General features: G+C 45.7%; 1 protein-coding gene across 1 annotated transcript in view; it reads right to left on the reverse strand.

The window, feature by feature from the left end:
* ctr9 (CTR9 homolog, Paf1/RNA polymerase II complex component) overlaps positions 1–16913 on the reverse strand; it is a 108111-nt gene that overhangs the window by 81086 nt on the left and 10112 nt on the right. The window contains exons 4-6 of the mRNA XM_059976231.1: positions 15969–16086; positions 11004–11093; positions 8083–8231 (exon numbers count right to left, since the gene is read on the reverse strand). Coding sequence (XP_059832214.1) covers positions 8083–8231; positions 11004–11093; positions 15969–16086 — 357 coding nt within the window. The remainder of the gene's footprint in view (positions 1–8082; positions 8232–11003; positions 11094–15968; positions 16087–16913) is intronic.

Below are 16913 nucleotides of genomic sequence, written 5' to 3' on the forward strand. Positions count from 1 at the left end.
CCTCATCCCGCCCTCCCCGGGCGTGGATGCTCCAAGGGACACGTACTCACAAACCCCCGCAGGCTTTTTCCCTTTGTTGCGGACCTGGCCTTTGTGCCTGCACGCTGACTATTTGTGAGCCGGTTCGAGTGCGCTAGGAAGTGGGTCGTCACATAACCCCCCCACCCAGAACTGGCGATACACCCCCCAATGTCCACAGTCTGGGCCGGACCCTGTTTGGGAGGTCGGCCTCTGCGCTGCGGTGCCGGAAACTCGACCGGTTGCGCCAGGTCCACGTGGGCCGGTTTGAGTTGGTCCACCGTGAAAACCTCCTCTCTCCCCCCAACATCCAGCACGAACGTGGACCCGTTGTTCCGGAGCACCGTAAACGGCCCCTTGTAGGGCCGTTGCAGCGGTGGCCGATGCCCGCCTCTTCGTACAAACACAAACTTACAGTTCTGCAGGTCTTTGGGTACGCAGGTCGGGATCTGCCCATGCTGCGAAGTGGGTATGGGGCCAGGTCACTGAGCCTCTCGCGTAGTCTGTCCAGGACTGCTGCGGGTTCTTCCTCTTGCCCCCTTGGGGCTGGTATGAACTCCTTGGGGACGACCAGGGGTGCGCCGTACACCAACTCGGCCGACGAGGCGTGCAGATCGTCTTTGGGCGCCGTGCGGATGCCGAGTAGGACCCAGGGAAGCTCGTCCGCCCAGTTAGCTCCTCGCAGGCGGGCCATGAGAGCCGACTTTAGGTGACGGTGGAAATGCTCCACTAGTCCGTTCGACTGTGGGTGGTAGGCAGTGGTGTGGTGCAGCTGAGTCCCCAAAAGGCTGGCCATAGCTGACCACAGGCTGGAGGTGAACTGGGCACCTCTGTCGGAGGTAATGTGGGCCGGTACACCAAAGCAGGACACCCAGGTGGTGATCAGTGCCCGGGCGCAAGATTCGGAGGTGGTGTCGGTGAGCGGGATCGCCTCTGGCCATCTTGTGAACCGGTCCACGATAGTCAGGAGGTGCCGTGCTCCGCGCGACACTGGCAGGGGGCCCACAATATCCACATGAATGTGGTCGAAATGCCGGTGGGTGGGGTGGAACTGCTGTGGCAGAGCTTTGGTGTGCCGCTGCACCTTGGCCATCTGGCAGTGCATGCACGTTCTGGCCCATTCACTGACCTGCTTGCGGAGTCCGTGCCAAACAAACCTGCTGGAGACCATCTGGACAGTTGTCTGGATGGAGGGGTGCGCCAAGTTATGAATGGAGTCGAAAACACGTTGCCACCAAGGTGCCGGGACGACGGGACAGGGCTGGCCGGTGGCGACGTCACGGAGTAGGGTCCTCTCACCTGGGCCTACGGGAAGGTCCTGGAGCTGCAAACCGGAGACTGCGGTTCTGTAACTTGGGATCTCTTCGTCTGCCTGCTGTGCCTCTGCCAGCGCCTCAAAGTCTACCCCTTGGGAAAGGGCATGAATGTTAGGGCGAGAGCGCGCATCCGCCACGACATTGTCCTTACGTGGTGAAGGGCCTACCTTCTAAGAAGTACCTGAAATGCCGGATTGCCAGGTAGAGCGCCAACAGTTCCCGGTCGAAAGCACTGTATTTGAGCTCGGGTGGCCGCAGGTGTTTACTGAAAAACGCCAGGGGTTGCCAGCGACCCGTGATGAGCTGCTCCAGTACCCCACCGACTGCTGTGTTAGATGCATCCACTGTGAGGGCGGTAGGGGCGTCCATTCTGGGGTGCACTAGCATCGCGGCGTTTGCCAAGGCTTCCTTCGTTTGAATGAAAGCGGCGGCAGACTCCTAGTCCCAGGTAATGTCCATGCCCGGACCCGACAGCAGGGCGAACAGGGGGCACATGATCCGGGCAGCTGAAGGGAGGAAGCGGTGGTAGAAATTGACCATACCTACGAATTCTTGAAGGCCTTTGATCGTGGTGGGTCGGGGGAAATGGCGGACCGCATCTACCGCAGAGGGTTTGCCCCGTCTTTAGTAATCCTGTGGCCCAGGAAGTCAATGGTGTCGAGCCCAAACGGGCATTTGGCCGGGTTGATTGTTAGACCGTACTCACTCAGTCGGGCGCAGAGTTGACAGAGGTGGGACAGATGCTCCTGATGACTGCTGCTGGCTATGAGGATGTTGTCCAAATAGACAAGAGCGAAGTCCAGGTCGCGTCCCACCGCATCCATTAACTGCTGGAACGTCTGTGCGGCATTCTTCAGGCCGAATGGCATGCGGAGGAACTCGAAAAGGCCAAACGGGGTGATGAGAGCCGTTTTGGGGACGTCGTCTGGATGCATCGGAATTTGATGGTACCCTCGGACGAGGTCTACCTTGGAGAAGATCCGTGCGCCGTGCAGGTTTGCTGCAAAGTCCTGAATGTGCGGCACAGGGTAGCGGTCCGGTGTGGTAGCCTCGTTCAGCCTGCGGTAGTCGCCGCATGGTCTCCAGCCCCGTCGCTTTGGGCACCATGTGCAGGGGGGAGGCCCATGGGCTGTCGGACCGCCGGATGATCCCCAATTCCTCCATCCTCTTGAACTCCTCCTTTGCCAGTCGGAGCTTGTCCGGGGGAAGCCACCAAGCGCGGGCGTGGAGGGGTGGTCCCTGGGTCGGGATGTGGTTCTGTACGCCGTGTCGGGGCATGGCTGCCGTGAACTGCGGTGCCAGAACCGATGGAAAATCCGCCAGGACCCTGTTGAAGTCGTTGTCAGACAGCGTGATGGGAGTCGAGGTGAGGGGCTGGCAACTGGGCTGCACCCAGGGAGAACGTCTGAAAGGTCTCGGCGTGGACCAGTCTCTTCCTGGGCAGGTCGACCAGTAGGCTGTGAGCCCGCAAAAAATCTGCACCCAGAAGCGGTTGGGCTACGGCTGCCAGTGTGAAGTCCCACGTGAGCTAGCTGGAGCCGAACTGTAGCTGCACCTGACGGGTGCCATAGGTCCTTACTGTGCTGCCGTTCATGGCCCTCGGGGGGGGGGGACACCAGGTGCCCTGTTGCGGGTGTCGTAACTCGTCAGAGGTAAGACGCAGATCTTGGCACCGGTGTCGACCAAAAAAACAGCGTCCCGACCGCTTGTCCCACACATACAGAAGGCTATCCTGAAGGCCAGCCGCCGTAGCCATCAGCGGCAGCTGGCCCTGGCATTTCCCGGGAACTGGCAGGGTGGGCAACAACGGCGGGCTTCTGCACCCCACTGCTGGTGGTAGAAACACCATTGTTCGTTGGGCTCCCCACCCCTGCCTCTGGGGTTAGCGGGCTCTGCGGCCGGGCCTGGACTGGTTTGCTGCTGGTGATCTGTGCGATGGACACCCCACTCACCTTCTTGGCATCCCACAGCAAGTCCGCCCGGGCTGCCACCTTCCGCGGGTCGCTGAAATCCGCGTCGGACAGCAGCAGGCGTATGTCCTCGGGCAGCTGCTCCAAGAATGCCTGCTCAAACATGAGGCAGGGTGTGTGTCCGTTGGCCAGAGACAACATCTCATTCATTAAAGCCGATGGAGGTCTGCCTCCCAAGCCATCCAGGTGCAGTAAACGGGCAGCTTGCTCGCGCCATGCGAGTCCAAAAGTCCTTAGGAGCAGGGCTTTGAATTCCGTGTACTTGCCGTCCGCTGGGGGAGACTGTACGAACTCTGCAACCTGGGCCGCTGTGTCCTGGTCGAGGGAGCTCACCACGTAGTAGTAACGTGTGTCCTCTAAGGTTATCTGCCGAACGTGGAATTGGGCTTCTGCTTGCTGGAACCATAGGTGAGGTCGCAGCGCCCAGAAGCTTGGCAGTTTCAACGAAACCGCATGAACAGATGTGGTGTCAGTCATCTCTGGTCGAAAAATCGTTTGGACCGTCGGGGTCACCAATTGTAGCGGTGTGCTACACGCAGCGCTAAAATAACGACACGGAGTTGGTAAACTGCAATTAAAGATGATTTTATTCGAACTTCACAGCCTTGCTTTAAAGCCTCCCTCATCCCGCCCTCCCCGGGCGCGGATGCTCCAAGGGACACGTACTCACAAACCCCCGCAGGCTTTTTCCCTTTGTTGCGGACCTGGCCTTTGTGCCTGCATGCTGGCTATTTGTGAGCCGGTTCGAGTGCGCTAGGAAGTGGGTCGCCACAGGCTATTAGTTTCAGAGATAAAAGCAGATATACATAGATGGAATCTTATTCCCTTTTTAAGTTTAAATTCAAGGATAAATACCATAAAAATGAATATTCTCCCTTGGTTACTTTACTTTTTCCAGACTTTACCTGTGGAGGTAGACGATAATCAATTTAAGGAATGGGACAAATGGATTTCCCGCTTTATCTGGCAAGGAAAGAAACCTAGAATCTGATTTAACACCTTACAGTTAGGAAAGGAAGGAGGAGGTATGGCATTTCCTTGCTTGAGAAATTATTTTTATGCTTCACAGATAACCCCTGTTATATTGGTGTAATGGGGAATACAAGGCTAGATGGAAGGAAATAGAATTTGGATTGATTGACAGTTTTCCTCTACAGGCCTCAATGGCGGACAAAGGATTGATGGCCCAATTGGAAAAGATTAAAAACAGCTGGGTAAATCTCACATTAAAAGTATGGCAAAGGTGGCTAATTTATGTGGAAGTTACAACATGGTAAAACTTTTTAGATGGTGTGCTTATGATACCGAATTCTTTCTCAGCAGAGGAGATAAAAGATTTGAACTATGGATAAAGAAAGGTCTTACAACCTACCTCTCATTCACACATAAAAGTGCATTACAAAGTTTTCAATCCCTGAAGGACAAACACGGCCTAGAACACAATGACTTTTTTAGGTACCTTCAAGTACGACGATACTTTAACGAGAGTTGTAGATGTACAGACTTATCAACAGCAGAATCAGGACTTTTCAAGATTTTGAATTTGGCTTACAGCTCAATACCAAGTAAATCAAATTCTCGATTATATAATGATCTCTCTCATGCCAAAAATGAAAACACACTGTATATTAAAGAGAAGTGGGAGAAAGAAGCGGGGTTGGTACTTTCAGAGGAGGTTTGGGAGAAAATATGCAGCTTTCAGTGGTCTTCAACAAACTCTTTGGTTTGGAGAGAACATTGCTGGAAAAATATAAGAGACTTCAAGACCCCATACCAGGAAAAATATAATGACACAAACTTGACGTGTTGGAGAAGGTGTGGCTCCAAGGAGGCAAATCATTTTCATACTTTTTGGGATTGCCCTAAATTAAGTTTATGTTAGAAAGGTATTCACAGAACATTAGTTAAGGAATTTAAGATAGAAAACTCTGGACTTTGTGACTCTCTTTTTGCGGCATGTATTGTTTTCGGAACAGAAGAAAGATATAAAATTGCTGCAGGCCCTTTTAGCAGCAAGTAAGAAATCAATCATCAGAAAGTGGCTAAATCCAGTATCACCTACTTTAGAAGATTGGCATGAAATTATTTTGGAAATATTTAAAATGGAAAAGATGACTTACTCCCCGAGAATTCAAAAAGAATTTTTTTAATCAAATTTGGAATAAATGGATTGAATTTATAACCCCAATGCGAGCAGACTTTAGATGACTCTCCTAATGGTTCCTACTGCTTTCCCCATCAACATAGTAATACTGTTAATATAAACTCCCTTGGTTTGAATGTTCACTGTTTTATTTCCGGAAAACATGGAACCAACACAAGTAAAGAAAAATGTTAAAATGGAGCAAATAAGTAAACAGAAATTGGATAAGTATGTTTATGGGTAGGAGCAAACATGAACATGTTAAGATACAAACACCTATGATGGAAGTTACATAGGGTTACACACATTATTTTGGACAAGAAAGAAATGGATGAGAAGAGTTACATGGAAATTATTACTCAACCACTAATAATACTATTTTTTAACAACTATTATTAGTAATTGGTTTAATAGTGTAGAATTACAATTGCACATAAATATCTATTCAAGTGCCTAATTATTTTTCTTTTAATATCATCTCAGTGTGTACTTGTAAATGTATATATATATAGATTTATACATATATAAGAGATGGAAAAGGTTTTATACGTAAAAAGTTTGTGTAATACTTGTGAATACCTTATCCAAATAAAAATAAAATTTAAAGAAAATTGTTCATTTAAATCTTTATCTACTTCCTGTGGTTTCACACATATTTATTTACTTATTGATTGATTGATACAGTGAGGGACAGACCCCTCCAGCCCAATGACCTCACCGCCCAGCAACCCACTGATTTAACACTAGCCTAATCACAGGACAATTTACAATGACCAATTAATTTACTAATTCTTACGTCTTTGGACTGTGGAGGAAACCAGAGCACTCGGAAGAAACCTAAGCAGTCATGGGGAGAAGGTACAAACTCCTTTCAGACAGCAGAGGGAACTGAACTTTAATGCCCTGAGCTGTAACAGCATCATGCTAACAGCTACACTACTGTGGTGCCCCAAAGATCACAATGATATTTACAGGGACTTGTGTATTAGCTCCCTAGTTACTCTTTTGCTCTTCATGTACATAAAGAATCTCTGTGGATTTTCCTTTATCTGCCAAGGTAATCTCATATCCCCCTTTTCCTCTCTCCATTAATATGAATGGAGTTACTGAACATGTTGAGGATGCAAGTTCAATTGCTCAATATTCCACAGGGTGTTGCTGGAATGAGTGATGATTGGAAAACCTGGGACATATGTGATTGTGTCAGAGGCTTTTAGAAGTATTCCTGATTGTTAACTTGGCTTTTCCCACTAAGGAGTTGCACACTTCTGATCAGACAGACGAGGGTAGCAGGTGCCCAAGAACACTGCCCACTGCAGGTTCCTCTGTAAATTACATCCTGTTACTGCCATTTCTTCCTTGCCAGCAAGGACTTTAAATTGTAATCTGTCCAACCTTAAAAGGGTGGCACATTACTGCAGGGGTTAGCAGAGTTTACAGCACCAACTGGGTTTCAATTTCCTCTGCTGTCTATTAGGAGACTGTACGTTTTCCCTGTGGCCGCGTGTGTTTCCTCCCACATTCCGAAGGTGTAAGAGTTAGGTCTACTGAGAAGTGGGCATGCTATGTTGGCACCAGAACTGTAATGATACCTACAGGCTGCCCCAGCACAACCTTAGTTCAAATGACACATTTCATTGTATGTTTTAATGTACATAGAACAGTACAGCACAGAAACAGGCCTTTAGGCCCTTCTTCGCTGTGCCGAACCATTTTTCTGCCGAGTCCCACTGACCTGCACCTGGACCACATCCCTCCATACACCATGTGACAATTAAAGCTAATCTTTATCTTTAATCATTTCTGTCTGTTCAAGTTATAAACCAATAGGTTATAAATCAAGGAACTCCCTAACCCAAAGCCTCCAGGGACACAGCAATTCATGACTGGGGCACCATAGTAGCATAGTGTGCTACCATGACAAGGGCACCATGGTGGCAATACTATTACAGCTCTGGGAGTTCAATCCTGGCATCCTCTGTAGGCAGTTTATACATACTCCCCGTGAGTGTGTGGGCTTTCTATGGATACTCCAGTTCCTTTCCAGTCCAAGGACGTACTGGTTGGTAGATTAATTGGTCACTGTTGGTTATCCTGTGATTAGTTTGGGTTAAATTGTGGGTTTGGGGTGGCATGGCTTAAAGGGGTGCATTTCTAAAAAAAAATTAAAAATAGCTCACCATGGTTATCTCAAGGCATGAGCACGAGTAACAAATATTCTGCACTGATAATCAATACTGTTACACTGGAGTGTGCATCAAGGATGTGTCCTTAGCCAATTGCTCCATTCTCTCTACATTTTAAACTGTGTGGCTAGGCACAGCTCAAACACCATTTATAAATTCGCTGATGGCACCATCATTGTTGGCAGAAATTCAGAGTAGAGTATAGTAACAAAACAGATAAGCTGGTTGAGTGGTGCCACACCTACAATGTTGCACGTAGCACCAGCAAGACCAAGGAAGGAATTGATTGTGGACTTCAGGAAGGGGAAGTCAGGAGAACACTCACCAATCCTCACTGAAGTGTCAGCAATGGAAAGGGCAAGCAGTTTTAAAAACCTAGGCAGCAACGTCTTAAAGGATCTACCTTGTTAGTGATTGAGGTTCTTTGGTTGACAGCACAGGTAACTCACCTCCTTATTATTCAGTTCCAGGACTGCGAGACCCACAAGTGCTCCTACACATTTAGGGTTGAGATCAAGAGCTCGTCCAAATGCTAATCGCGCCTTCTCCAGCTTACTCAGCTTCACAAAGCAATGGCCCATGCCCAGCCGCACCTCGGCTGTGAAAACAAAAAGCAGGAGTCACCATTTGACGTTTAACACAACAAATACCAGCCTATTTTTAATCAATCCCTGCACCCCCAGAGGAATATTGAGAGAAAAATCGGGAAGGAATATTTCCATTGCTATTCATCAGAAATTATTGCACATATCCTTCCAATAACAAACAGAATGAACAGTTCATTATTTAAGTGGCAGCGATGGTGTAGCCAATTAAAATATTAACATCTGACCAATTCCCCCTTCCATTCTTCCTTCTCTCTCCCCACCTCGTTCAACCGTGGCTCTGGACCTGTACTTGGTGGAATGAGGGGTAGGGAATTTCATTGAAACCCATAGGTTCAAATACAGAAAGGCCTCGATAGAGGACATGGAGACAAAGTTTCCAATACTGGGTTAGTCTAGGAATCGAGGGACAGCAATTTAGAACAGAGATGAGGAGGAATTTCTTTAGCCAGAGGGTGGTGAAACTGTGGAATTTGTTGCCACAGTACAAGTTATTGGGTATATTTAAAGTGGAAGTTGACAGGTTCTTGCTTAGTCATGGTAGCCCTGCCGAGGCACTACTATCATCTCCAGAATCCTGGTTCCCTGCCATTTTGTACTGATTTCATTGAGAACTTGTTACCCTGCTGCCTACGTGGAAATTTGTTTCCCAATTCTGCTTCCTTAAAAATCCCTCTCCCATTTCCAAGGATCTGCTTCCTTTGCCTTTCAGGCCCTCTCCTGTTCTGAGAACTGGGGAGTCACTGGAGGGAGATTACTTCTAAGCTTGCAATACTGCAGGAGAAAGAGAGTCAAAGAGCACTATAGCACAGAAACAAGTCCTGTGGTCCATCCAGTCTGTGGCTAATTGTTATTCTGCCTTATCCCATCTGGACCATAGTCTTCCGTACCCTTCTCATCCATGTACCAACTTTGTCTAAGTTTTACAATTCCACAAACTTTCATTTTGCATAACTGAAAAAGTAATCAAGCAAGTAGTCACTGAGACCAGAAGGCACTGCCTCAGTATAGAGGAACATCCATTTAGAACAGGGATGAGGAGAAATTTCTTTCACTAAAGGGTGGTCAATCTGTCGAATTCATTGCAACTGACAGCCGTGGAGGCCAAGTCATTGGGTATTTAAAGAGGAGGTTGATAGCTTCTTAATTACTAAGGGCATCAAAGATTACAGAGAGAAGCCAGGAGAATGGGGTTGAGAATGATAATAAATCAGACATGATAGAATAAGAGAGCAAACCTGATGGTCCAAATGGCCTAATTTTGCTCCTGTGTCTTGTGGTCTAACACATGAACACTTGTTGACAGTATGAAGTGGTACATGGAAGGGTTGTCTAGATCTGAGGTTTAGCATGGAGGATTATTAATAGCAGATCCAAACCTTTTAATAAATTACAATGCAAGTCTCTGTTCTATCATTGGTGGTGTATTCACAGGGCACGATCAAGATTGCTCAATGTAATTTTCATTACACACGTGTCTCTTTTTTTCTGAGGGAGCTGGGGCGGTCCTGTTGGAGTCTGTGATCTACAGCTATGGTTCTTCATGGGTTGTGGGTTCTCGCTGTCAGACTTGCCTGGTGTTTTGATTATCTCCAGGTGCGTCCTGGAAGACGTGTGCCTGTGGGGCGCAGCCAATTCTTCGCTCATGCCGCTGACTGAAGTATCGTGGGAGACTGAAAAATTGAGATAGTAGGCAGTGTATGTTGCTGTCAAAAGAAGACCCCTGCAATTGAGTGATCTCTTTCTCTTTTCGACGGTGAGTGAAAGTCTGTTGGTCCTTGGATCAGCACAGCAGAATGTAACATCAGAACAGTGAGCTGCTGGTTAATTGTGTGGCTAGGCACAGCTCAAATGCCATCTATAAATTTGCCATTGACATTACTATTGTTGGGAGAATTTCAGATGCTGGTGAGGAGACATACAGAAACAAGGTAGATCAACTGGCTGAGTGATATTGCAGCAACAACCTTGCACTCAACATCTGTAAAACCAAGAAACTGACTGTGGACTTTAGGAAGGGAAAGGCAAGGGAACACATACACGTTCTTGTCGAGGGATCAGAAATGCACAGTGCGGGCAGCTCCAGGTGTCAACATGTCTGAGGATCTATCCTGGGCCCAACATATTGATACAGTTACAAAGAAAGCACAACTGCAGCTATATTTCATTAGGAGCTTGAGGAAAATTAATATGACATTAAAGGCACTCGCAAATTTCTATGAATATATTACATGGAGAGCATTCTAACTGGTTGCATCACCATCTGGTATGGAAGGGTCACTGCAAAGGATCAGAAAAAGCTGCAAAGTTGTAAACTCTGCTAGCAACATCACGGCACTAGCCTCCACAGGATACCTTCAAAAGTTGATGCCTCAAATTGGCAGCAGCTGTCATTAATGATCTCCCCAACACCCAGGACACAGCCTCTTCTCATTGCTACCATAAAGGAGAGGTACAGGAGCCTAAAGACACACACTCAACGTTTCAGGAACAACTTCATTCCCTCTGCCAGATTTCTGAATGGACAATGAACTCATGAACACTACCTCAGTTTTTTTTCTCCTCTTTTCTTGTACTCAATTAATTAACTATATATCTTATTATAATGTATAGTTTTTATTATGTACTGCAACCTACTGCTGCCACAAAACAAATTTCACAACATACGGCAGTGATATAAAACCTTATTCTCATAAGTCCTTGATTGTGGTGCTGGTGATTAGTTGGGCAGTTCTCATGACTTGTTGTAGTGAACCATTCCTTACCTGGACATCCAGGATTGGTCCGAAGAGCTTTCTTATAATAGGCCAGAGCACCACGGTAATCTTTTTTGTTGAAGGAGATACAAGCTTTACCTGGAGAGTGGGGAAAAAGACAATTGGTTAGATGTTAATTGGATATGGCTATTTTAACTGGCAGTGTTCAAACTGCGACTTGGGTCAAGATCCAGTGATCTAGCCACTGAACTCATGTAATTCAGTCCTGTGGTCATTCATAAGCTGTATTTTTTAAAATCATGGGCTAGAGGTACAAAACAGTCCAGCATCACCGGATTCAGGAACAGTAATCACCCCTTAACTACCAGGCTCTTGAATCACTCATTCCAACAGTGAATGTGTTTTTTAATTCTTTATGCATTTGCAGAGTTTGTTGCCTTTTGCACACTGGTTGTTTGTCCTGTTAGGTACAGTCTTTCATTGATTCCATTATGTTTCTTGTATTTACTGTGAATGCCCGCAAGTAAATGAACCTTAGTGTTGCATATGGTGACATAAATGTACTTTGTTAATAAATATACTTTGAACTTTCAACGATCACTTATCTTTGTAAGATAAATATTGAATTTGTTCCATCCTACATCACAATGGCACCATCTCCTGGTTCCAATACACTAGGTTCAATGTTTGCCTTCTGATTCTGGAGACATAAGATTGAAAGTTCAAGCTCTGCTCCAGAACAGAAAATCCAGATTTATTTCCCAGTAGCAGTACCGAGGGAGTGTTGTACTTCTACAGGAGTACCTTCCCAAGGAGGCAATAGAACAAGGCATGTATGCACTCACAATAGAGAAAAACTAGTGAACTGTCAGGTCAGTAGAAAAGTTCAGTACCATCACTGCAGGACTTGCATGTGTCCAAGTCAAAGAAGTGGGCAGGAAAAATCTTTGAGGTCACGCATTCTCTGACATCTTTTTACACTATATATCGATGATTTAGATTATGGATTAAATGGTTTTGTGGCTAAGTTTGCAGATGACACCAAGATAGGTGGAGGAGCAGGAAGTGTTGAAGAAACAGAAAGGTTGCAGAGACTTGGTCAGTTTAGGAGAGTGGGCAAAGAAATGGCAGATGAGATACAATGTTGAGAAATGTACAGTTGTACATTTTGGAAGAAGAAATGATCGGGCAGATTATTATTTAGATGGGGAGAAAATTCAAAAATCGGAAGTACAAAGGGACTTGGGGGTCCTAGTGCAGGATACCCTAAAGGTTAACCACCAGGTTGGATCGGCAGTAAGGAAAACGAATGCTATGTTGGCATTCATTTCAAGAGGAATAGTGTACAAGAGTAAGGAGGTGTTCATGAGGCTCTATGGGGCACTGGTGAGATTCCATTTGGAATACTGTGTGCAGTTTTCGGCCCCCTATCTTAGAAAGGATGTGCTGATGTTGGAGAGAGTTCATAGAAGATTCACTAGGATAATTCCTGGAATGCAGGGACTAACATATGCGCAATATTTATCGGCTCTTGGATTGTATTCATTAGAGTATAGAAGAATGAGAGGGGATCTCATAGAAACATTTCGAATGTGGAAAGGGTTGGACAGAGTAGATGTGGAAAGGCTGTTTCCTTTGGTGGGTGAGTCCAGGACAAGAGGTCACAGTCTCAGAATTAGAGGGTACCCATTTAAAACAGAGATGAGGAGAAATTTTTTTAGCCAGAGGGTAGTGGATTTATGGATTTCGTTGCCACATACAGCTGTGGAGGCCCAATCATTGAAGGTTTTTAAGGAGGAGATTGATAGGTATCTAATTAGTCAGGGTATCAAGGGATATGGGGAAAAAAGCCGGAAATTGGAACTAGACGGGAGAATAGTTTAGCTCATGGTGGGGTGGCGGAACACTCGATGGGCCGAATGGCCCACTTCTGCTCCTTTGTCTTGTGATCTTATGATCATTGAAAGAGAGAAGGACACCAATCAAATGCAGAGGCCTACCCTCCAGGCACAGCAATAGGCCACACAAGCTCCCTCACTGGCTGCCAAGGAATTTCATCAGTAAACAACAGGCAGGTGGTCAGCACCGATTCATTATAATTGTTATACGTTATTGCTTTTTGTTGCTTGTCATACCCTGACCAACACACCGTAGCAAATTCCTAATATATGATTCATAGTGTTTATGGCAAATAAAGTTGATCCTTAATTTTGCTTTGGCAGATGTAAAAGACTTAACAACACTCATTAAAGAGGAACTCGGCGGGTCTCCTCTAGGTTCTGACCAACATGTAGCCTCAACAACCCATACAGTAGACAGTTGGTTGCAAAGTTTCAGAGCCTGATACATGCAAATATGCCATCTTTTTCCAACATCACAGTGATGACATGTCACTGAATTTGGGACACCAATACTAAAGAGCAGAGAAGCACGTTCATTGCAGTTTGAGGTCCGATTATTGGAACTGTGGGACTTACATTTACCATTCAAGTGGCTGGTTTGGTATATCACCAAAGATTTCTATTAGGCGTCCTGTGGGAAGTATTCTGGTATGGAGAGGCCATCACACGTTTTCAAGAGATTGATGACTCAGCCAGCTCCATAACAGGCACAACCCATTCCGCCATCGTGGACATCTTTAAAAAGTGGTCCCTCAAGAAGACCAAGGACCTTCACCATCCAGGCATGCCCTCTTCTTGTTATTACCATCAAGGACAAGGACTAGGAACCTGAAATCCAACACTCAACCTTTTAGAGACAGCTTCTTCCTGTCTGCCACCAGATTTCTGAATGGTCAATTAACCAATGGACCAACCAATAAACACATCCTCACTATTTCTTGCTCTCTTTTTGCACTGTTTATTTAAGTTAAATATCTATTTTAGACACTCACACCCACAGCGGAGTCCAGTTAATTGGGCATTTGGTTAATCACGGCAGCCACTTATTTGTGACAACCCTTAAAAGAATAAAAGCTAATTAAGAAAATAGCTGGGATTCCCTTTGTTTATTTCAGACACTATGCTGCTTAATTGGGGCAGGAGACTACTAAACATTTTATAATTAGTGTCAGTCATGTGCACTTAGAAACATAGAAAACCTACAGCACAATACAGGCCCTTCGGCCCACAAAGCTGCACCCAAAATGTCCTGACCTGAAAAAGTATCTAGGGTAAAAAATAGACCTCCATTTTACTGAGCTCCGCGTGCCTGTCCAGGAGACTCTTAGAAGACCCTATCATATCTGCCTCCAACACCATCGCCGGCAGCTCATTCCACGCACTCAGCACTCTCTGCGTAAAAACTTACCCCTGACATCTCCTCTGCACCTACTTCCAAGCACCTTAAAACTGTGCCCTCTCGTATTAGCCATTCCAGCCCTGGGAAAAAGCCTCTGACTATCCACACGATCAATGCCTCTCAGCATCTTATACACCTCTATCAGGTCAACACGTATCCTCTGTCGCTCCAAGGAAAAGGCCGAGTTTACTCAACCTATTCTCATAAGGCATGCTCCCCAATCCAGGCAACATCTTTGTAAATCTCCTTTTTGGTTTTCTATGGTTTCCACATCCTTCCTGTAGTGAGGTGACCAGAATTGAGCACAGTACTCCAGGTGGGGCCTGACCAGGGTCCTATATAGCTAAAACATTACCTCCTGGCTCCTAAACTCAATCCCATGATTGATGAAGGCAAATGCACCGTATGCTTTCTTAACTATAGAGTCAACCTGCACAGCAGCTTTGAGTATCCTATGGACTCGGACCCCAAGATCCCTCTGATCCTCCACACTGCCAAGAGTCTTACCATTAATACTGTATTTTGCCATCATATTTGACCTACCAAAATGAACCACCTCACACTAATATGGGTTGAGCTCCATCTGCCACTTCTCAGCCCACTTTTGCATCCTATCAATGTCCTACTGTAAACTCTGACAACCCTCCACACTATCCACAACACCCTCACCTTTGTATAATCAGCAAATTTACTAACCCACCCTTCCACTTCTTCATCCAGGTCATTTATAAATATCACGAAGAAAAGGGGTACCCATTACAGATCCCTGAGGCACACCACTGGTGACCGACCTCCATGCAGAATATGACCTGTCTACAACCATTCTTTGCCTTCTGTGGGGAAGCCAGTTCTGGATCCACAAAGCAATGTCCCCTTGGATCTCATGTCATGGCCATAAGACACAACACTGCTTTGAGCAAATAGTTTTTAAATAGCATCAGTTGCACGTGTTTGTTTTCAAAAAGCAGTGATTCTTGCAAGGAATAAGTAATAAGACAACGCAGAACCATTTTGCTCACCACTGTTTCAAGCATTCGGACTTGGAGATGCTAGAAACAGCCAGGAGTAAAAACAAAATTATTTCACTACTTCAACAAGTTAGAAACTACAGAGAGTTTTAACGTATCAACAATCACCTTGAATGTTACAATGAAAATGAAGATTTGGAGGATGCAATCGTTGAAAGCATTGTATGAAGACAGTCCATTTTCTGCCTCGTTGTCATAGCTGATTTTGTTCATTCACAGTCAAAAGAACATGAAGTGAATGAATTCGTCAATCTACAACTATTAGGAACTAATGCACAATTTTACAGTACTGCAGTAGTATTGGTAGTGATAGATGTTAAGTACATAACTTGTTACTCAGTTTGTCTTTTTTTAATATATCTTTTTAACTATTTCCATGAAAATTCAGCTAATTGGGGCAGTCGCTTAATTGGACCAAAAGGTACTGGTCCACTATATATAAATAAATAATATACAAATATAAAAATTGTAATTTATAGCTTTTGTGTACTGCAATGTACTGTTACCACAAAACAACACATTTCAAGACATACGTCACTGATATTAAATCTGAATCTGAACTTGGGATGCCTGCTCTGATTTAACCACTCAGTGAGCAAATGTAATGTATTTACAGTTGATCCAAGAACTTGTTGCTTCTAGCAGTCAGGGGCTGTTGCATGCCTGCCTTTCAGAGATGTCTTACCCAGGAGTGCGGGGATATTACTTGGTGACTGATTCAGCACAAAATTGAACTGTGCCTCAGCTTGGTCCATTTTATCCCCCTCCAGCAGGCAGAAGCACGCTCTCCCCAGCAAGTGGTTCTAAAGACAAGAGAGCACATTAGGGAAAACAGCCTTCAAACAGCACACTAATGAATTACATAGAGCTTACAGCACAAAACAGGCTATTCAGCCTCTGGTGTTTGTTTCACAAGTCCTGCCTCAACCCATCACTTCTTTTCTACAGATTATCTTTATTTATTATATGTACGTTGAAACAATAGTGAGGATTGGGCTGGGGGCAGCCCATAAGTGTTGCCATGCTTCCAGCAGCAATATATTTATTTAGGGATACTGCTCAGTCTGGCCCAATAAGCTCTGCCACGCAGCAGCCCACTCATTTCACCCTATCCTCATCATGGGAGGACATACAACCTACGAACCGGCATATCTTTGGATTGTGGGAGGAAACCAGAGCACCTGGAAGAAACACACATGGATTACAATGAGAACTTACAAACTCCTTACAGACAGCACAGGAAATGAATTCTACAATCCAGCAATCTCCGATCTGGATGCAATAATTGAATCCAGATCGGAGATTGCTGGTGCTAACCGCTATACTACCATGCTACCCCTTTGTATTACATCAGGCATCAGCTGATGTTATTACCTACAGTGCAGATATACTAACTGAGCTTTTCTAAAGACTGCAGCTTTCTAATGCCACATTCAATGCTCATTGAACGGTGTGTTGCTTTGAAGTAAAATATTGCCAGACCTCAGTCTGTTCTGTTTGACTAGTGTTTCTCAGGCCAGATCACCCCCAGTAAGGTGTAGGGATGTCAAAGGCTGCAGCAAAATACTGCAGGATCCTACAGAGGATAGTGAAAACCACCTAGTGGGGACCCCCCCCCCCCGCCACTCTG

This window comes from Hypanus sabinus, chromosome 7 (assembly GCF_030144855.1).
Source record: "Hypanus sabinus isolate sHypSab1 chromosome 7, sHypSab1.hap1, whole genome shotgun sequence".
NCBI lineage: Eukaryota > Metazoa > Chordata > Chondrichthyes > Myliobatiformes > Dasyatidae > Hypanus > Hypanus sabinus.